The sequence below is a fragment of the Magnolia sinica genome, chromosome 8 (assembly GCF_029962835.1).
Source record: "Magnolia sinica isolate HGM2019 chromosome 8, MsV1, whole genome shotgun sequence".
NCBI lineage: Eukaryota > Viridiplantae > Streptophyta > Magnoliopsida > Magnoliales > Magnoliaceae > Magnolia > Magnolia sinica.
In genome coordinates, this window is record NC_080580.1 from 87,435,353 (window position 1) to 87,457,252 (window position 21,900).

The 21,900-nt window shown below is 39.7% G+C and overlaps 1 protein-coding gene across 1 annotated transcript; it reads left to right on the plus strand.

Moving 5' to 3' along the window:
- The first annotated feature begins 642 nt into the window (after positions 1-642).
- LOC131253603 (tRNA-aminoacylation cofactor arc1) lies at positions 643-21,340 on the plus strand. Its single transcript, XM_058254671.1, has 12 exons — positions 643-798; positions 4,586-4,690; positions 5,073-5,243; positions 7,806-7,871; positions 11,039-11,104; positions 12,505-12,621; positions 14,460-14,611; positions 14,689-14,779; positions 15,708-15,776; positions 17,659-17,750; positions 20,402-20,465; positions 20,896-21,340. The coding sequence occupies exons 1-12, from the start codon at positions 706-708 to the stop codon at positions 20,998-21,000; spliced, it is 1,191 nt and encodes a 396-aa protein (XP_058110654.1). The 5' UTR covers positions 643-705; the 3' UTR covers positions 21,001-21,340.
- Positions 21,341-21,900: the final 560 nt, after the last annotated feature.

A 21,900-nucleotide genomic window follows, 5' to 3' on the forward strand; every position in this document is an offset into this window, starting at 1 on the left:
TAGTATCCTAAAATAATTATATTATCAACTGAATTAATAAAATTGCATCAATAAAATGATTTGAGTAATCCAAACATTGAACATACAAATCAATGAGTATAAAAAATTAGTCAATTAGGTTGTGATCCTATGCTTGTGGTCCATCTCAGCATTTGAAATTTCATCATTTTTTATTGAAGTATATATTTCAAGGGCCTTATTATAATCATTGTCAAACATTATATATTTATACAAATTAAGGATATTAAAGTTGACTTAGTGAGTAATTTCAAACTTTTGTAAATATACTATATAATTTAAGTGTATAATTATTTTTGGATTACATGGATTCTAAATATAGGTGCTCAACACAACCAGAGATTTCTAAATCCAAGGTATTTCAAAACCATGGAAATTCCACTATTTGCATTTGCAGGGCAAAAATGTCCAAAGCCTAGTTGCATCTTATATTATAGATATAGATCACTATTAAAATAATCTAAATGGACCCGGTTAGACATTATTTTAACCGGGTCCAAAATGCTGGACCCGTATCCATTAGACCGGGTCCGGTCCAGAGGAATACCCGCGGGCCAGTACCTGATTTTCTCGCTGCTAGATGAGGCCCGGCCCATTAAGTCCATTAAGCCTCTAGGCATGGAAGGCCGCCTCTTATAAGCTAGTGGGAGAGCATCAGAGAAGCGGTAGACAGAGAAGAAGAAAGCAATGGCTTCCAACGACCCTGCAACTGAAACCATCCTCTCAAAGAGAAACAAAGCTATCATTTCTGCTCTCTCCAAGCGCCTCTCTTTCGATCCTGTAAGCACCAAAAACCCCTCCCAAAACCTCTCTATCCTCTCAATCCACTGATTCCTCTCATCCATTCAAGCAGTTGGGTAATCTCTTTTTCATCTGTTATTGCCACACATCATCGATTTCGGGAATTTCCGATTGCTGGGTCCTCACTCCCATGGTCTGAAATCTGTGTATTTGATATTTATATTGAATTTCTTGAATTGGGTATTTTGATTTTTTGATTTTTTTTGAGAGAATTATTTGTTGGACTGGTTGTAGATAGAGATATTTGTGAAATGTCATGATGGTTATATCAGGTAATCAATATCTACGCCCATCCCGATTCACCAATTTTTCATTTTTGGGTATTGAATGGTACAAGAGTGTACTGTTTATATACCCAAAATGGAAAATGGGTGTTGGTCGCAGCTCCCTTATGCTATTGGTTGTAGGCCGAGATAGAGATTACAAATGTGTAAGGAGTCATTTGGATGCCTGTAAGTTTTTAGTTGTAAGGGACTTTCACCTGAAAGTGACTTTCAGTTGTAAGTCACTTATAGGGAAGTGACTTCTCACGCCAGCCCCACGAAGTTTCTTGGCAGTTTTGCCTGTGATTTACAGGTGAAATTCTTCCCCCAAACACCACTTTTAAGTTACTTACCTGTAAGTCATTTCCCAGTTACGTAACTTATAGGCATCCAAACGGCCAAGTGACTTTCACTTAAAAGTGTATATGCTGCCTGTTTGGATATAAGCTGTAAGTCACTTATGTTTATTGCGTTTGGATAAGTTGTTAGTCAGTTATAGGTAAGTAGCTGTCTATTCACAACACTTTCGGGTGAAAGTCACTTACATGCTGCATATTTAGATGCAAGCTATAAGTCACATTTTTTGTGCTTGGATAAGCTATTAGTTAGTTATAGGTAACTAGCTGTGAATTCACAACAAGTAGAGGTTGGAGTAGGGAATTGTTTCAAAATGTTATAATCACGTAAAAAAGTTTGGTAGAAAATATGCCATTTTATTAAACCAATCTAGATGAATATTTGATCTGATTCGTAGGCTAAGGCAATTATCAAGTGTGCTATGAAAGTGGGCCCATGGATTAAAAAATACCTGTAATGTGTAGTAATAATTTAATAAATTGTGAAAACTGTTATCGCCAAGTCACATCCCAAATCAGATTGGCTGAACCATCTCAACTCTAATTTGTGAACACTTTTTTGTTGAAATAGGACTAATAGATATTTTTCGCTTTATCCATCCAATAAATGCCCATCAATATGATAGTCAGATAACCAAATAGGCGTAATTTTCTGTTCATGGTACATCTAAACTGGGACCCATAATTGGAAATTTGAATTACTTGTTTGTCAATTGCCACATGCAATTTCTAAGTAACTTCTAAATGCTCATAAATATCGCTTTCCTCAGCCACTGTATGATTGATACATATTGATTTCAGGGGTGACCGGTACTGTAGACCAAAACTGATTTTTAACACTTGCTATATTGAGGCATTGTTTCATTTTGTGTGATCACCATTCTTTGGGCTCCATCGTGAAAGTGCCATGGTCGAACAAGTTCAACAATTAAATAGTCCTAAAGGGCCAATCAGTACTCGAGAAACCAAATAGCTAAAGACAATTTAGAAAAAAGAAAAAGAAAAAGAGCAACGGTCCACATTCAATCAGTCAAAATCCATTGATCAAAATGGAACCATAGTCCAAATTTTTGCACCCATCTCTTGTACCCCACAATGAATGAACCACAATCAACTTTGGCTAATCAAATGGTAGTAACCGCCCAAAAACATAAACAACTAAAACAAATTACACTAATCATATTACACAATGCATTTCACTGGGAAAGAGAGAGATCATGAATGGTTCAAATCATCATTTAGGATTTGGCGAGGCTGTGACCATGGGGCCCACCTTGACGTATGTTTTGTATATCCACGTCGTCCCCCAGCTTTGCCAGCTAGTTTTAAGGAATGGGTCAAAAAATGAAGAAGATCTAAATCTCAGGTGGGCCACCATAGGAAACAATGGTGATTGAATGCCCATCGATAAAAACTTCTTGTGGGCCACAAAAGTTTTGGATCAAATTGATATTTGTGTTTTCCCTTCATCCAGGTCTTTGTGACCTTATCAACAGGTTGGATGGCAAATAAACATTACGGTGGGCCTGAGGAAGTTTTTAATGGGCAGAATTCAATCATCACCGTTTCCCGTGGTGTGGTCCAATTGAGATTTAGATATTCTTCATTTCTGGGCCCATGCGCTAAAATGAGCTAGCAAAACTGATGGATGGCGCGGATATACAAAACATACATCAATGTGGGCTCCAACATATGGCCTCATTGAAGATTTAGGCATCTCGATTGTGGCTTGATCAAATGCACAAGAGGAAAAAAAAAACACATTATCCTTCCACTCAATGCCGATTGCAGAAGCGGGGGGGGTGGGGAGAGAGAGAGAGAGCCACATGAAGTTTTCTAGCAGTTTTGCTTGCATGTAGATCATTGAAAGCTTTTGAAATTTAGGCCACGTTTGGATGCGCTATTGAATTGAATTACGATTATTGGTTCGATTAAAGTGGAGTTGACTGTAATTGTGATAACCTTTTATGGTATTCATATTGAGGGAGTAGGCTGTAGATTGCAAGTAGATTGGATTGCAATTTGAGGGCTACTTCCTCGTTATGAATACTCAGGAAGTTAACCACAATTTTGGTAATTCCTTGAAGTTATCATCATAGGTTTGTGGCATGAGCCTCTAAATAGTAACTAGTAAGAGGTCTCGTGTTTTCAGCTGGATTCTGAGTGACTGCTGAATCATTTGTAGTGGTTCAGGGGCTTGTCAGATTCTACATATCTATATCACCATAATGATTTTATCTTCTTCTTCTTTTTAAAAAGAAAATTATCCAATAAAATTTTCAATAGAAAGAAAAAAAAAATTTGTGAATAATTCATGAATTAATTCAATAATTCTAGAGAATAAAAATCAGAAAAATTTATGAGAAAAGGATCCTTTTTTGTGGTCACCTATCTCTCTCATACTATAAAAATAAAGTTGTGTTTTTTTAGGGCTTTATGCCTAATACTTGCATTGAACACCACTCATCCACCTCACGACAGGAAGAAATAAAAAAGAAGAAGATATGAAAAAGAGAGAATCTTTTAATTTTCTGGATTTTAACCAAAATTATTCCCCTCTTCATTTCCAGAATCAGGAGTACATTCCTTTCCTGCTTCCAAATCTGGACATGGCAAGCAATTTCTGGACAGTATTTGTCCAATTACCATCTACTGTCTGAAACTTGGAGACGATTTCTACTTCCATTTAAGGCTGCCTCTACTAGTAATCTAGTTTTTATGGTAGTGCAGTGATCAGTTATGTCTAGGGTAGCAACTCGGCCTGGTTGGGTTGGGTTGAGGTCCAACCCGAGCTCAACCCGACCCCAAGAGGACTTTACTTGCAAGTTGCAACTTGACCCAAGTCGAATTCCAACCCAATGGATCCAACCCAAACCCAAGTAACCAACTGAAGTCCTTTATACTTGACAAAGCCCGACCCAAACACATGTGATTATTCCCAACTGACCTAAAGCAACCTGAATTTGCTCAACCCGGACCAATCCGAATTCGAATCAGGTTAGCGTTTTCCAACCTAAGGGCCTTGAAAACCGACCCAACCAAATCAGAACTTGGGTTGGTTTAGCCGGGTTTTGGTTGATTTGAACCAAGTTGCAGCCCTAGTTATGCGTGTCTGGTTACTAAATTGTGCAAATGAACTTTGTGCAGAAAAGCTTGTCAAGTGAAACTGTCAACGGGCACGACATCAAGAGCTTGTTCTCGAACATTCTGCAGCTGTTGGGAGATGGTGCCCATCTAAAAAACAAGGATGAGGTAATCTTTAGTTGTATCAATATGAGAAACATGAAGGATATTTGTGCGAGATGGATTTAGGATTTTTGTGGCACACGCGTGAGATGGGCTGTTCATTAGGTGGGCTTCGCCATGAACATGCCCTGAGCTAAAAAAGTATGATGGTATGCTCACCAGAGGGATCATGCATACATTTTGATCGTAGACCATTCGCCATTTTATTTATACTGTTGTTCTTTGGATGAGTGGACTGACCTGGTTTTTGAGCCACGATAGCTACACCCTGTGGTCCGCGTGGGGAAAAGCCCGGACCTTGCACACATGGCCATTTTATTTTGAAATTTCTGATGTCTCAAGCTTTAATGATATTTTACCACCTGAACAATTTTGATTTTGGCTATAGGTGATGAAATGGGTAGAATTTGCAAATGGTTTTCCTGCTGAAGCCAAAGATTGCCACACTATACTTAAAGGATTTAATGAAGGTTTGACCCCAAAATCAGTTCTTTTGGCTGATGGGCTCAAGCCCTCTGAGGCAGATATTATTGTGTTCGCAGCACTTCATTCTTTTGTGGTATGTGATGCAATCCTTTTATATCAATTCATTGTCATAACCCGTACAAAAATTTTTCATTTTATTATTGTTCTTTGTAAGTTCCTTGCAATATGTGGCTTTCCTCACTTCATCTTCTCAGTCTGAAAGCTTGTGCTCTATAATAAATTAGAGAGTACAACTGTACAAGTTTCATGTAAATCTTAGCTTCAAAGAGATTTTTTTTTATTTTTTTTGAACAGTTTTAATATAAAAGGGCAAGGGGAAGGCCCAAGGGACGTGGGTGGAGCTAGTAAGAAAAGACTTGATGACCTATGCTCTAATTGAAGTTATGGCCCTAGATAAAAGGGGAATGGCAAAACATGATTCAAGTAGCATAGCCCAGTTAATTGGGATAATGATGATGATGATTATGATTTTTGACTAAAAAAATATGTTTTCAATCTATGCCTCATGTAGGGTTTAGCATCAATCCAACTTGACATCATGCATCACACTTTGTATGAGCCATCAAGCCATGCTTGTATTGAGCAGCATGTCCAATAGGTTTTGAGAAATCACACAAAGAAGCATAGAGAGTCTCTCACTCTATGCAGAAAAAAGTTTTTCAATTATTCATTAAGCCATTCGTAAGAGTCCTTTACATGTATATATACTTTCTCCAAAGCAAAAGAAAACCTAATCTAAAGCATGATCACGTAAAATTTTGATCCTAGCCATGTATTTTAATAAAATATTAATAACTAAAAGCTGACACCAAGTACCAATAGCAAAGAGTCAGGTTATTTCTATGGTAGTTAATAGAGCTGCAAAAAGGATTATCTTTTGCTTCTTGATCTCTAAGAGCATGTTTGGATACATGTAATCCGAGATAGAGGAAAGGAAAAAACAATAATTATCTAATGATGAGTTCCATAATCACTATTGAGACATAAATTCCCATTTTAGAGTCTTATTTGGATAACTAGTGGAAATCTCATATTACTTTCACAAATGCCACGTAGTTTCTTGTGCCAAGAATTCAAATTATGAAAATCTGTAATGATTGCTTTGCAAATTCATCCTTTTCTTTGCTATCCAAACAAGATAAATCGTCACATCAAAGAAAAACCCTTTTTCCTTTTCCATTGTTTGGCATGACATCCATGGCATACAAACATGGAGGAAATCAGAGAGGTTCCCTTGGACAATCTTTGAAGTAGGGGTGAATGGGGATCTATGGAGCCTGATCATAAGAGATGTACTATTCATCCAGCCAACATCATCAGGTCGCAGGGAAGCAACGCCCCCTTGCTTGGGGGTCCGAGGGCATAACACCCAACCTGGATGGCAATTCCGTAATTTCACATAGAGTTTTATGTAAGCCTTTGTTCGTTTGGGGTAATATATATTCTGTCGTGAGAGAGAGAAAGATAGAGTTGTTATCATATTGAGAGTTGCTTCTTTGTTTTTTTGCCTTTGAGCATAGTGGATCTTTGTGATTTTGTGTACGTACCAAAAGGGAAACACGTAAATCTTTGTGTTGTGGTTTGCATCTTTTTTTCTTTTTTTTTTTCTTTTAATCGATATTGCCGTGTGTGTGGTCAAGAAGGGATCTCTTCTCCCAATATTGTGGATTGGTGTAGTAGGCATGTTATCCATAGAGAGTGGTCTCTTCCTCCTTTTGGGAATGTGGTACGCTCAATTTTGATGGCAGCTCCATGGGTAACCCATGCTTGTCTGGAACTAGGGGTGGCATTAGAGATGACCAGGGTAGATGTCTATTCGCTTTGGCAAGGGAATCCAGCTAACGTCGTTAGATGGGTGGCTTCTTCCAATGGTGTTCCTTGGCATTTTTCATGCTGGATCAATGACATTATAGAGAAGGGGACTATCTCAGTCACCTTTTTCGCATGTCGTTAGCGATGCTAATGATCTGGCTGATGATTTGGCTAAAAAGGTCTCTTGCCTTCAAAGTCTCTTGTTCAGAGACTCCCTTCCCATATTTTCTTTTTCTTTCTTTTCTAAAAAAAGGTTTACTCTTCAAAAACGATGATCATCAGTAGATGAAATACCAGCAAACTCTTCACAACCATGTTACCATCTCATGAATGAACCATAACACATTCAATTGATGCCAAAACTGCGTGATGCTATGCTTGTACGAGAGAGAGCCCAGTAGGTTTTCAGATGTGATCAGCCATTGTTCGATAACTGAAAAGTGTCCAGCAAAATAAGTGACGAAAATGCAAACGCATCAATTGAAAATAAAAAGTATTCGGGGCCCACCAGATGGACTCAGCTATTGTTCTATATTATCATGGCCCAGTTTAGGATGCATCAACGCTACAATTGAATTTAGTATGCACACAAACGCCGCTTGTATGACTGGGAAGGTGGATTACATGTGCATGTTATACCGTCTTCCGAGCTGTTTGTTTTCTCGGTTTATGTCATGTTTTATTTACGTGCACATGGAGACAATGTGATACTGACATTGTCTCCATGTTGCTGCAAATGATCTAGAAAATTAGCCCATTTAGCTTTATCAACGTAATCGTTGTATTTTCTAACTATTGTGATGGGTTTGTGCTTCATGGTCAGAGTTGTCTTTCGAAATCGGACATGCAAAAGCTCCCGAATGTGGTGAGGTGGATGGACTACATTCAGGTAAAATGATGGGCCCTTGCATCTTTTCATATTCCTGGTTGAGTATCGTTTAATTGGGACTCTTCAAGTGATATGCCTTATAGACACGCCACTTGGGAATTTCTATAAACACATTATCATGCATGTGCATCGAGCAAACTCTATGGTAATAATTATGAATTGCTTGTTGCACACCAGTGTAGATCCAGCCCCTCTATATGTGGCTGCCACATGTTGGCACATGGATGCAGAACAATCTAGTTATCCATCAGATGGTCCTTCTGTCTAAATGCACTGGCCCAATAAACAGGCTGGTTGACTAATCAAGAGGGCCACGATGTAAGAACAAATGGATGGCTAAAGCACATAGACATGTTTTTCTATCTACCCATTCGTGATGTATGCTGCCACCCACCTTATGGGTGGCTGCCTACATTCTTATGCCAAGGCATCTAAAACATGGAGCTTACTTGATGAATTGCCCTGATGTTCTTCACGCTTGTGCCATGTTCTCACATGTGGCAGCCTCTAGAGGAGTTGGGATCCACATGTGTGAAATTAGGAAACCTCATCAACCATAGATTGGTGGAACCTTTCTCATGTTATTAGGCTTGATCATCCACTGGCAATCTCCTTTCATTATTGGTGAATTTTACAAAAAACCATCTACTTAATATGGAAATTACATCCCAATAGTTCAATACCTTTTCAAGAAGGCTTTCAATAAGGTACCTCATTAATCCTAGTACTTATCAGAGTACTCTGTTACATTTCTTAATGGTAGCTCGGGTCGTAGTGCGAGCAAAGGGCTTGGTGGCTCAGATGGGCCCCATCTTAATGTTTGTATGAAATCCACCTCGACTACCAGGTGCATCACGCCCTGTTAGGCCCATGGCCTAAAACTCGGCTCCATTTGTGATACACGTGGACCGCACATTTGGAAACAATGCACAGGGCAATGCTTACCCTCCAAACTGTTTCCCTTGGTGTGGCCCACCTAAATCACAGATTGGCATGATTTGTGGGCCCCGGGCCTAAATCTTTGTGTCATCTAGTGGTTAAAGTGGATTTCATATCATTATCACGGTGGGCCCTGTAAAAATCAAGGGTGTACTTCTCTCTCCCAACTGTTTCCTTTGATGGGGCCCTCCTGAATCATAGGTCAGCCTGATTTTTTGGCCCTGGAACTAACATGGGATTACGGATCGAATGGTTAGACTGGATTTCACATGCACATCATGGTGGGCCCCATCAAAAAATCAAGGTGGGCGTCCCATAAAATTCCATTTCTTAAATATATCAACAGAAATCTCTCTTCTTTTTCTTTTTTAAACAATTGCAAGTGGGGTACTGGCTCTTGATTTTTTACGGGGCTCACCATGATGTGTATGTGAAATCCAGTCCGACTATTCGATGTGTAATCCCACAGCCAAAAAACTGGCTGACTTGTGATCAAGGTAGGCCACACCAAAAGAAACAGTTGGGAGAGAGATGTCCGCACAAGATTTTTACGGCACCCACCATGATGATTATATGAAATCTACTCCAATCATTAGATGCCAAACCAAAATTTAGTCCTAGGGCCTAAAAATCAGGCTCATCCGTGATTCAAGTGGGCCACATCAAGGGAAACAATTTGGAGGGAGAGCATTACCCTTTACATTGTTTCTAATCATGTTGTTCACTCGAATCATGGATGGGGCTGAGTTTTGGGCCCTAGGCCTAACATGGGGTCACTTACCTAGTGGATGGGGAGATTTCACATAAACATCACGATGGGGCCCACCCAAGCAGCTGACCCTTTTGCTTGCATCGCTCGACTGTCATTAATAAATTTAACGGAAGCTACACTAATGATAATTACTTAGATTGATGATGTAGCTTATTGAAAACCATTTTGAAAAAAGGTATCTAAATGTAAACTCTACATTAAGTAGGTATTTTTTAAAAATTCCCTTATTGTTAGCATATGACTAGATTATTTTCTCAGGCTCCTTAGTACCATTGTTGTCATGTGCGACCACATATGCACATATGCGGTCGCATATGCGCATATCCATATGCAAATGGCATATGTGATCATGACATATGCGATCATGGCACATATGCGATCGCATATGTGGCATATGTGAAAATATGTGATCGCATGTTGGCCATGGCACATTGAATTTTTATTTTTATTTTTTTTGCAAAAAAACAACATTTTGCCTATAAAAAGGCTTCCAACTCTACTCCATTTGCAATATTCTCACTCCAAAACTCTCTTACTCTATTTTTCTCTTACATTTCTTAATTACAAGTGGTCTTAATCTCTCTCTCTCTCTCTCTCTCTCTCTCTCTCTCTCTCTCTCTCTCTCTCTCTCTCTCTCGTATTTCCTACTTCCAAGTGATCTTAATCTCTCTCTCCTATATTCCCTCTCTCTTGGTTCAAGCACTTTCAAGTTTCAAGGAAGATAGCTTGTTGATTTTCTACAATAATAAATAAATTGCTAGTTGATTTTGTTGTTACTTCTTGTTAATTATATTGTTAAATGTGGATGACTTGATGTTTAATTCATTGTTTAATTGATTTTATCTCTCTCAAATGTATTTTAAATATGTAAAATTAGTTATCTATTAACATAGAAAAGTTCTCCTTAGTTTCTTATATTTTTTTACATTTTTTTGAATTTTTCCCTATATATATATATATATAAATTTTCAAAAAAAAATAAAAATGCAATCGCATATGCGCATAGCCATATGCGATCGCACATGATCGCATATGCGATTCGACAACATTGCTTGATACCAAAGCTTTTTTGAATTAGGGACCATTTGGGCACACCCTCCAAAAGGGCATCTGAGGCCTAAACGCCATTTCGATCCCAACAGCAGTTGATCTTGTGTGTTTGGATGCACTTTGCGGACCTCCATCTCATCTCCCTCTCAACAAAATAGGCGCTTGAAAAGCTAACTCATGAAAAAACCAACCCAATTGGTTTTTTCTTAGTAGACTGAAAAAGCAGTCTTGAAACCTCCTTTTTCGAAATCCCCCCTTATGAGGAAGTGTGTCCAAATGGGTCCTTAGTTCTTGTGAAATGCTTATTAGTGTTGTTGTGAACTTCAAGTCTATTTGGGTTTCAAATCATTCTATCATTGTTATGAATCACTGCCTTTTGAGCTTCTTTTCATTCATGTTCTTTTAGAACAAAGAAGACTTCGGCGAAGTATTCAAGAAGATCTCTGTGGAGAAAACTGGCTTTGAGCCTCATGTAAGTAAATCTCTACAGAAACATGGGTAGTTTGATTGTCACGTCTGAGACCGTTGGTGGTTCTACTGTCATGCTTTTAGTGGTATCTTCAATTCTTCATTTCCTAAATTTGTTAGACAATCCATATTGAGTGTTGCGCATCATTTTTTTATGAGAAAAACTTTGATACTTGGGCAGGGTGTGGTGGATGATATGCATGCAATTAGAAAATGCACACGTGGCATGGAAGTAGTCAAATTAAATAATCCAAATTATGGTACCCAGTGTAGATGTATCTTGAACAAAAAAATTAAGCTTATTTGATTATCTAACTATCCGATTGGGGACGTTTATTGGATGGTCAAAAATAAAAAATATCTAATGGTCTTATTTTCACAAACAATGTCCATGAATCAGAGGTTAGAATTGTTCAACCAGTTCAATCTTTGGATTGTAACTTTGCTGACAATGGACTGGACAATTTAGTCAGTTTTATTTGAGTTAATATATGCCACGTATACAATTACTCAGTGCCCGCTTATCAAGCATCATACGCTGCCTCACCATCACCACCACCATCATGATCTAAGCCTTATCCCAATTAATTTGGCCGGCTGCATGGATCCTGTACCGCCCTTCCTCTCTATCAACACCTAGACCTTCAGTTAGACCATAATTCTATCAGGTCTTTTCTTACTACCTCCATCCACATCCTTTTGGGCCTTCCCCTTGCCCTTTTAGAGCCGTCAACTTGTACCAACTCACTCCTAACTATCATGGTTCTTGGTCTCTGTTGCACATGACCAACCCATCTAAGTCTACTTTCCCTCATCTTATTTAAGTTCCCTCAAATGCATTCATTTCTAAATTTGTGCTTGCTCATCTTGCCACCCATCCATCTCAACGTCCTCATTTCAGCTACACATCCTATGAACATGTTGTTCTTTAACTGCCCAACATTCTATCCTGTAAAGCATGGTTGGTCTTAAAGCTATCATCTCTCTCTCTCTCTCTCTCTCTCTCTCTCTCTCTCTCTCTCTCTCCCTCCCTCCCTCCCTCCCTCTCTCTCTCTCTCTCTCTCACACACACACACACACACACACAATATCATCTGAAGCCAAAGCCTTGCATCTTGATTTCGTTTTAGTGACAGCCCGGGTCTGTTTTACACCCCTCTCTCTCTCTCTCTCTCTCTCTCTCTCTCTCTCTCTCTCTCTCTCTCTCTCACACACACACACACACACACACACACACACACAAACAATATCGTCTGAAGCCAGAGCCTTGCATCTTGATTTCGTTTTAGTGACAGCTTGGGCCTATTTTACATGGTCCACGCTTAGAAGAAGTCATTTCTCCTTGCATAAAATGTGGTCAGCGGTTAATGTGGTTCTTGATGTTATCTCTTGCTCATTTTGCAGGTCCCAAAACACGTAGATAAGTTAGAAGTGGACCCAAATATGAAAAAAAGTGGCCAGGGCTCAAAGAATGTTGAAAAGGTAGAAGTGAACTTGAATTCAAACAAGATTGTTGCTGAGGTAATTTGCTTGTAGAATCCACCTGCATTTTCTTCTGTAGTTTCATGTATATAATGGTTAGGAAAATTAGTTCTTTTGAAGAATTAACAGTGTGCTGAGACAGTGTGCAGAAGATATTGGAGCCTTTAATACTTGAGAAAAACTTTGATACTCTGCAGAGGGTGATGGATGCTATGCAGGCATTTATAACTTAGAAATTGCATGCAAGTGAAATTAAACCGTCCAAATTATGCTTTCTGGTTTAAATGTATCATGAACCAAAAATCCGTGCTAATTTGGTTACTGACTGTCAGATTGGTTGGCACTCAATGGACAGTTAAAACAGAAAAATATCCAATGGTTCTATTTCAACAAAAAAGTGTCCACCAATCAGTTTTGGATCATTCAAACACTTTGATTTTGGGCCTGTGACTTAATGGCAGTAGGTTCCACAATCTAGACAGTTTAATTTGAGTTAATGTATGCCTCATGTTCTGAGGGCTTGCATATCGCGTGTCATAAGCTGCTTGAGTATCATATAACTCCCCTTAATGCTTTTCACTACTACTTTTAAGGGCCTGTTGGAAGCACCATGAAAAGCAGATTGGTTCAGTTTGGCTTAATTTGACTTAATGTATGCCACATGTACAATCTCTGAGTGCCTGCATATCAGACATCATAAGTTGCTTGAGTATTATATAAATCTCCTCAATGCTTTTCATTACTACTTTAAAGGCCTGTTAGAACTTGGAAGCACCGTGAAAAATGGATTGGTTCCGTAACTTGGGTGGAACCCCTCTTCTTTGCATTTGGGTGGTGTGGAAAATGGAAAATTGCATTGCCTATTAAAAAAAAAGTGAACTGTGTTATTTGGGATTTTGGTTTGTTCCTTTTTCACTTCAATTGGCAACTGGGATAAGAATGGGTTCACTTGATGTTGGATGGTGTGCATTCCACTCACTGCTTCCTTTTTTTTCTTCAAAAAAGAAAGAAAGAAAGAAGCGGAATGGCCATAGGCCCAAATGGTCATTTTGCTTGTTTCTTCTAATCAAGGAACCCAACTCACTTGCCATTTGGAACTGTTTTGGTGAACTTTCTCCATTCAGCTCAATACAGAGTGAGTTTCCAGCCTTTCAAAAAAAGGAAAAAAAAAAAAAAAAAAGGAGGAAAAAAAAAAAAAAGAAGCCTTTTTCAAGGGTGTGTGCTCCAGTGGTACTGGTACAACTGTAGATGTGTGTCCACATGATACATGCATAAAATCCAACCCATCCATCACATGCTTCAATGCATGCTGCCCTGACTTACCTAAAATTAAGCTGGTCCGTGAATTAGGTGAACCACAACACAGGGAACAAGTTTGTCAGGGGGTGGGCTGGAGGGCCAACCATGTAGTGTATATGAAATCTAGGCCTGTCTGACCCTTCGTTTGAGCTGGATGAAGGGTCAGGCTGAAAATCAGGCTGTTTTGATTTTCAGGTGGGCCCTTGTGTAAATCAAGGGTGGGTGTCTCTTCTTACATTTTTCCCCGCGTTGTGTTGTGTCAGGCTGATGTTTTACACCTGGGGGTACCATGAGGTAACGCATCTGATGGACGGGTCTGATGGCCTTCATACATCATGTGGGTCCCACATCTACCTGATACCACCATAAGCTTACGGTGGTACCCTTACCACTGAGTGTGTTCCTTTTTCAAAATAGAGCAGGTGCCATTTATTTGTCTATATGGGTGAAATTGTAGTTTGTTCCTTTTCCCAAATGGCAAATCTATAATGTCTATTTAAATTGTATTTTGTAGTTGTGGTTTTTCAAGTAGTTTACACACTATGATAATTTTGCATGGTTGCTTGAGAAAATTCCAGAAAAAGGCTGCAGGTGATAATAAAGCCTCTGAGGAGAAGAAGAAAAAACCCGAAAAAGAATCTGTTGAGAAGGACACAGAAGCTAGTGTTAGTCTCCTCAATATACAGGTTGGCGTTATTCGGAAGGCCTGGAAGCATCCATCTGCAGACAGGTATGCCCAAACGCTTGCCAGTTCTTTTTTGCCATTTCAACAAGGGCTTAAATTATTGATTTTGATTTGTTCCGCAGTTTATTGGTTGAGGAGATAGACTTGGGGGATGGGAACTTGCGTCAGGTCGTCAGTGGCCTTGCAAAGTATTTCACTCCCGAACAGCTAACGGTAAGAACATTAGTTGGGCTTTTATTTCTTGCCTTAGTTTGTATGGGAGGGGCCCATGATTTAGTGATCTGGACTGTCAGTCTGTTGAGCCCAACCATGGATGGAACATGCTCCAAAAATATCCTCGAGAGAACAATCATAGGCTTTCAATTTGTAGCATGCAAATAGATTGTTGAGATGAGAAATATAGCAACAATTCAGATTCAACTGGAAAAAGGCTCAAGATTGGTGGGTCCGATCTTCCATGATGGGAGATTTCAGGGCATGGATCATCCATTGTGGGGCACGATGGAGTGACAGACCGGTAGTCTCATTGTGGGGCACAGTGGAGTGACAGACCAGTGGTCTGGATAAGTGAAGCATTTGCCCACCTATAGCAACTGAAGACCCAAGAATAATTTATATATACTTGTATCAAGGTTCATATAGTTCCTCTACGATACCATCCATCAAAATGCCATCTTCATCTTGTTAGGGTAGTGTATGCCCTGAAGCAAGCAACTCATTTGGCCAACAGGAGTCGACCTTCTGTTATCCTGCTCTTCCCACACATGAAAATATTGCTCATGTCTTTGACATGTGGAATGTCCATCATGGGGCCCTGAAAAGCAAGCCCATCAGTCTTTAAGTGGACTCTACATGAACAAAAAATGGGCGGTTATCGAGGATTGAAACAACAGTCCAAATTTGGCCTTCACTTACAGCCCACCTGACATCTGCCTGGCCTCATTATCAGCACACAAAACATGAATCACCTGGCTTTCTGATTTAACAAAAGTGGAACTTCTGTAAATTGGACGGTGCTTGTGAAAAGATCAATATTTACAGTCCCGTCAATTATCAGAAAAGATGTTAAGATAATTATAGTTTACTATTTTAAAGAGCACTTTGCACTTACAGATTGGAACACTTTGATGCATGCATGCAGAACCGTCATGTGGTGCTTGTTACGAATGTGAAGCCTGGAAAGTTACGGGATGTTATGTCTGCTGGACTGGTATATCTGTTGTCTGTCTTTTATTTTTTGTTTATTCCTTCTTTCGAATCAGATGCTTATGTTCTTAACTTTCTGTATCTTATTATCTGTCATAAAACCTTCTCCATATTTTATTGAAAGGCCATTTGGGTTGAAGTTTGGATGTTAAGTCGAAATGAATTGCCACGAGAGGAGGAAATGCTCAATGTGGGGCTAGCCCCACTAAATTGATATCAAAAGACAAGCCCCCAGATTACCGCTTTGATTGTTTTTAAGGGCCCATTTGAAAGGTTTCCAGAAAGAGGGGTTGCCACCCTGCTTTTTCAGTCGACCCGAATTGGTTTTTGCAGAGTCGGCATTTTCACACCTATTTGCGTGCGTGAGACGGGAGTTTGCAAAGTGCATCCAAATGGAAAACAAAAATGGCTTTGTATGGATCAAGACGCATTTAGGCCTCGAGTGTCCCTTCGGAGGGTGCCTGCAAACGGGCCATGAGTCTAATTGGAACGTGTGGGATCATGGTCATTTCCTCTTAATGGCATTGATTTTGTTACTATTAAACTAGATTGAACATCCAAACACACCCTTTATCTTTCCATAATTTTTAACAGTTTCTAGCAGCTCTCATATCACCTAACAATCTGAAATATTAATTACAAAAGTCAATTAATTGTTGGTTAGTCTTTAAAAAAAAAACTAGGAATCGACTCAAAAATATTCTTTCAGTTTCTGTGTTGGTTTGGTCAAGTCAGTGATTAACTCTCTGATTTTAATCATAGTTCTAAAACTTGCTGGCTACACTTGAAACCCAGTTGTATAACTCAACTCGTCTCTGAGAGATTTTGAGCTGAGTCAATGGAATACTCAGTCCTGGGACTGACTTGCTGCACACTTGGGAAGACTCATTGGGTCAACTTGATCATGTTGACTCACACTGAGTCACTTCCCTTGAGAATCAAACTCAATTCCTACCAGCAGAGCAGTGGGTCTTAAGACTCTTAACCAGTGGACTAAGTGCCGTGTGGCTGTTTGTTGTTGTATATATATATATATATTTTTTCCTTATACTAAACGAAACTATTTTAAACATTTATTGCTTCCTAATATTTTAATTTATAATTATTAAATATCAATTCAAGTCAGGTAAAGACTTTTTGACCAGCCCGACATGACCCGGCTGAACTATCGATTCGAGTTGAGTTGAGTTTTTGGGTTTTTGAAGTATGATTTAAATAGGGCTTGCATCTGCCCACTTGGTGACTGAGCTGGCTGACTTAAAGAAAGAAAAGAATAAAAAATCCGGTAAAAACTCAGTACTTGGTGCTTGGAAAATGGATCCAACTCGGCCCTGATTCCGATCAACTCATTTTTGACATCGTGTTAGTCAAATTATGGGATGCAATAAACTGTTCATATAGGGCTGTTCAAAGTCAAAATTTCGAATAGGCATGGCCCGGTCTCTTCAAAATCCAGGATCAAACCAACCTAGGGTGGCCAAAATTGTTTAAATTATGGGCCCTATGTGGACAGGAGATGAAGCAAAAAGTATCAGCTATTGAAAACCATTCAAACTGGGGCCCTGTTTGATGTAGCCCATTGGTAGTAACTGTCCATCAAATGGCTAGGATCATCAGATTGGGGAGATAGTAAGAGATGACCCATACAGAATGGACCACACCAGAGCAACGGCTTGGGTTACTAAATGGTGGGATCGATCTGTACCTTTGCTATGTCAAACAAAAGAACATTGTTTCTAGTTACTTTCGAATGTGGGATTGCGCTATTCATGTATGGTTTTCATCATCGTATCATATGAGATTTAGATTTAATATAAATAGTAGGATTATAATCTCAAATGGAGGGATTTTAATAATGCTCATGTTTTTGGTCCATATTTTTTCAGGTCTTATGCGCCTCTAGTCAAGATCATACGGTTGTGGAGCCGTTGCTCCCTCCAAAAGGGGCCAAACTTGGGGAGCGTATTTCATTTTCAGGGTAAGGTTGTAAAGCCATCAGATAAAAACATGATTCCTTTGCTTTTAATGGTAGTTTTGCATTTATTTTATGTTGAATTGCTTCTTGCAATTTGCAACCATGTATTGTTGCTTGCCAACCAAAAAAAGGAGGATAAAGGAGAGACTAGTCTGTGCAAGTGGGGTCCATGATTCAGGGAACCCGAACATTGAGATGATGAGCCCCATTGTGGATGGTGATGCTCCAAAATCTCACAAATTGGAGTTTCCTAATTCTTGGTGGCCCAAAAATGGATGGTTAAGAAAAGAAGACGGCAGTGGTCTAAAAAAGGCCAAAGATATGTCAGGCTAGGAATCATGGTCTTCCAATCTGGAGGACTTTTGGATCATCTTTCATCCAAGGTGTGGCCCGTTAGGTCAATGGTCTGGATCAACTAATGGGCGTATTTATGAGGACAAGGAGCATTAGACTGCTATTCCTATTCCAATAATGCATCAAAATTTCTCAAAGGGAGAAAAGAAAAGGACCAAAAAAAAAAAAAAAATCACTGGCAACTCATTTTGTGAATGCGAGTTGAACAATGGCGACTAACAGGCTCGATGAACTCAAATGTCTGATTCTCATATTTGAATGACTTGGGTGTGGGGCTTGAACCCATGAAAAAGTACGACAAGAAATAGTAATTTGGTAAGTCTACATGCGTGTGTGTGAAATAATGCTGCCCACATTGCGTTTGCTTTGTTCATTTAGGCAGGCCCGCACGGTATTCTTTTGCAAATCCTTTAGCGAAATCGAGACTGCTCAACCTTAGAAGATTACGTACCATTGAGCTCTACATATATTCATTGAACCATAGGCTTGTTACCTCTTTTTCCAAGAATTCGTGAGCTGCTCAGAGAAAGCCCTTCCATATCCGTCAAATAACCCATCCTCCCCCACCTCTTCCTCATGTTGGCAACCAAGCAAAATGGGCACCATACTCGGATGTGTAGGATCAAATGGGGTTTGGGGAATGCAACTCAGGCATGGCCGCAAGGACACAATGTATCAGTCATGAGACCCTGAAAACCTGCCACTGCGCTCATCATCATTGTCATCTAAGCCTTATCAGTTAGGTGCATGCGTGCAGGTATTGGTGCATGCATGCTTGCGTGTGAACTAAACTTTATCCCAACTACTTCGGGTTGGCTACATGTGTGTGTGCGCGCATGTGTGCACACGCGTGATCTAAGCCTTATCCCAATTACTTGGTGTTGGGTACACGTGTGTGCATGCGCGGGTGTGCATGTGTGTGGTGTGGGTCTTTGTGTGCATGCATATGTGTGGGTGTGTGCACATGCATGTCAAAAAATGACCTCATGATCAGCTACTTGGGGTGGGTTGTATGAATCTTGTTTCACCAATCAATCCTAAGGCCCTATCCCGGCCAGTGAACAAGCCTTAGTGTCCCTTCTCAGATCTTCACTCAAGTCCTAGGTCTTCCTCTTGTACACACGACATCAGAAAATGTATTGAGATATAAACTTTTACTTCATTTTTCTTTAAATTCATGAAAATATATAAATCCAAGTCCTTGTATTCTTTTTTCAAAGTCATATAACAATGCATTAATATATAATTTTTTTGAAATATCTAAAATTTTCTTTTTGATGTTCATATCTGACACTCACAAATAAAAATGTGTGCACTCTATAAAAAAGATAGTTTAATAACTATATAAAAAGTATAATAATAATAAATACAGCTAAAATACAATTATAAAATATAAGTTATCGACGTGTATCTGACATGTTGGACACAGGCAGCCTAGGGCCATGACAGGTTTTTAGGAAAAAAAAAACGTGTACTCGTTATGTAATTCTCATGCTGTTTGGTTACCCTCTTTGGATTGCATTAACATATCTACTTCCAATAGTTAAACCTGGCTTAGAAACTTGAAAATTTTGGACATGGCTAGGCCGAGTTAACTCCCCTCCACCAGATTTCTTCAACACCGGAGAAAACTCAATTAGGTCACAATCAAGGCTTGAAAAACAACTCTACTCAACAAAACTCGGAAGAAACTCAACTCGATTCACCATGACTTGACAATATGTCAGTATTGTTATATGTATAAGTAGAACTTTGCTAAGCCCACGCGCATGTAATACAGCTCAAGTACATGCCACACATGTGCCATCATGGCACATTGATCTATGATCCAGTCCATCCATCGGAAGGCCACCACATTTTGACGCCCTAGCCCAAGAATCAGGTTGATCCACTGGTCAGGTGGGCCACAGTTTGCAAAACAAATGTACAGATGTGAAAATGTCCACCTATTTCCATTATCGGGGCATAGCTGCTGAGTAGACCAGATTTATATTTAGGAAAAATCTACAAGGATGGACCAACCTAATGGATGGATTGGATCTAGGACCTACCCGCCATTCTGGCCCAAGTGTGGCGTGTACATCAGCTGTATTGCACACATGTATGGGCTTAGTAGAGTTCCTATAACTCTTTAAATATTACCAACAAGCTCGAAAAAACTCATCTGAGTTACTTGAGTCAACTTGACAGACATTCAAGTCGAGTTTTCCAGCTACCGTGATTTTGAATGGTGTAAATGTTACAATTTTTGCTTTGGGATTCGATGGATTTCACTCATCTATGCGGTGTTTGAATCTCAGGCATGACGGGAAGCCAGAAGATGTTCTAAACCCCAAAAAGAAGCAGTTGGAAAAGATCACACCGGTATATGAAATCCTCTCTCTCTCTCTCTCTCTCTCTCTCTCATTTGATTATCTTTTCATCATTTATAGAAAGGATGATAGGTACCACGTGGACCCCACTGTGTATATAACCCCAGGTGAAAATTGGACCAGTCAGCTCTCCGGTGGGTCCTGAGTGTGAAAAGGATAGGTGTTTCGGAACAATGTAGCTGATGGTCCAAATCCTGCCTGATTTTTCAGGCCAGGTCTTCTCCAGGTGGGGTGCACTTGACGCACGGCTCAGATGACTAAATGTGCTTGGTGGGGTGCATGGGCTGCAAGCAAGCCTGATTTTTGCATCAAGGGTCCATGGATGGCTGTCAATAATCTCTAATTTACCATCTATGCATGGCATGGTCTGTTTCGATGTGTTGTGATGCATGTGATGATGCGTCTGTCTTTTGTGGATGCAGCATCTATACACTAATGAGAATGGCGTGGCAACGTATAAGGGAATACCATTCATGACATCTGATGGGCCATGCACATCTTCCATTCCCAGTGCAAGCATCAAGTGAGCATGTGGACCTCTAAACCATAGGAATCACAACGCCCATTTTCATTTCCCTCGAACGATTTTGGATCGTGCTGAGGTGAGTAGTTTTCCAGTTTTGTTTTGGGTCATCCGAAGGACATAAATAGTAGATTTTAGCTGGCCCATGGCCCTTTTTTCCTTTAAAAAATGTAGTAATTTCTCAATCTCTTTGATAGAAAGGAGAACATGTGGGCCCACGGTTTGTAACATCTGATGTGTCATGCCATGAATGTCTAGTAACCATGGCATGGTTACTTTCATAACCATGATATCTGATAAATGAGGAATTCATGATCCTTTAGTGGGGCCGTGGCTCTTTTTTTTCAAGCTTTCTTTATTTATTATTTATTTTTCATGCTCCATCTATGACAATTTGATGAGCTTTGCTAAGCACACCCGCTTTGTATACACCCACATAGGTGTGAGATCCTATCCATCCATGAGGTTTCCAAGAATAAATCTGGTCCATGCAACATGTGGGCTTCTATATTGGAAACATGTGGATTGGCTAGATAACTTCAGCTGAGTTTTTCAGAGCCGCACATTTGTTTGCTGTGGCCCACCTGACCTGTGGATCAACCTGGTTCTTGGGCCAGGGCATAATACAGTGGTGCTCTTCAGGTGGATGGATTGGATTTTCGACTTATTGTGCCATGCTGGCGCATGTTTGGTGGGTACATGAGCTTTGTTGCAAACTCCTGTGGGCTTTGCAAAGCTCTAATTTGATATACCTCCCTTCTGTTTTTCATTTTTGCAGATACCTCCCTTGAAAATGGCCAACTGATGTGGCTACTGGATGGTGTTCTGTGGGCCCCACCATGATATATGTGCTTTATCCACGCCATCCATTATTTTACCAGATCATTTTATGTCATGAGCCAAA

What these genes read in the sequence shown, in the direction of transcription:
- LOC131253603 (XM_058254671.1), top strand. Translation starts at nt 706, where the DNA reads ATGGCTTCCAACGACCCTGCAACTGAAACCATCCTCTCAAAGAGAAAC. An exon ending in CAGCACTTCATTCTTTTGTG is followed by an intron (nt 5,244 to 7,805) that starts GTATGTGATGCA and finishes CTTCATGGTCAG; the next exon opens with AGTTGTCTTTCGAAATCGGA. An exon ending in GAGCGTATTTCATTTTCAGG is followed by an intron (nt 17,751 to 20,401) that starts GTAAGGTTGTAA and finishes TTTGAATCTCAG; the next exon opens with GCATGACGGGAAGCCAGAAG.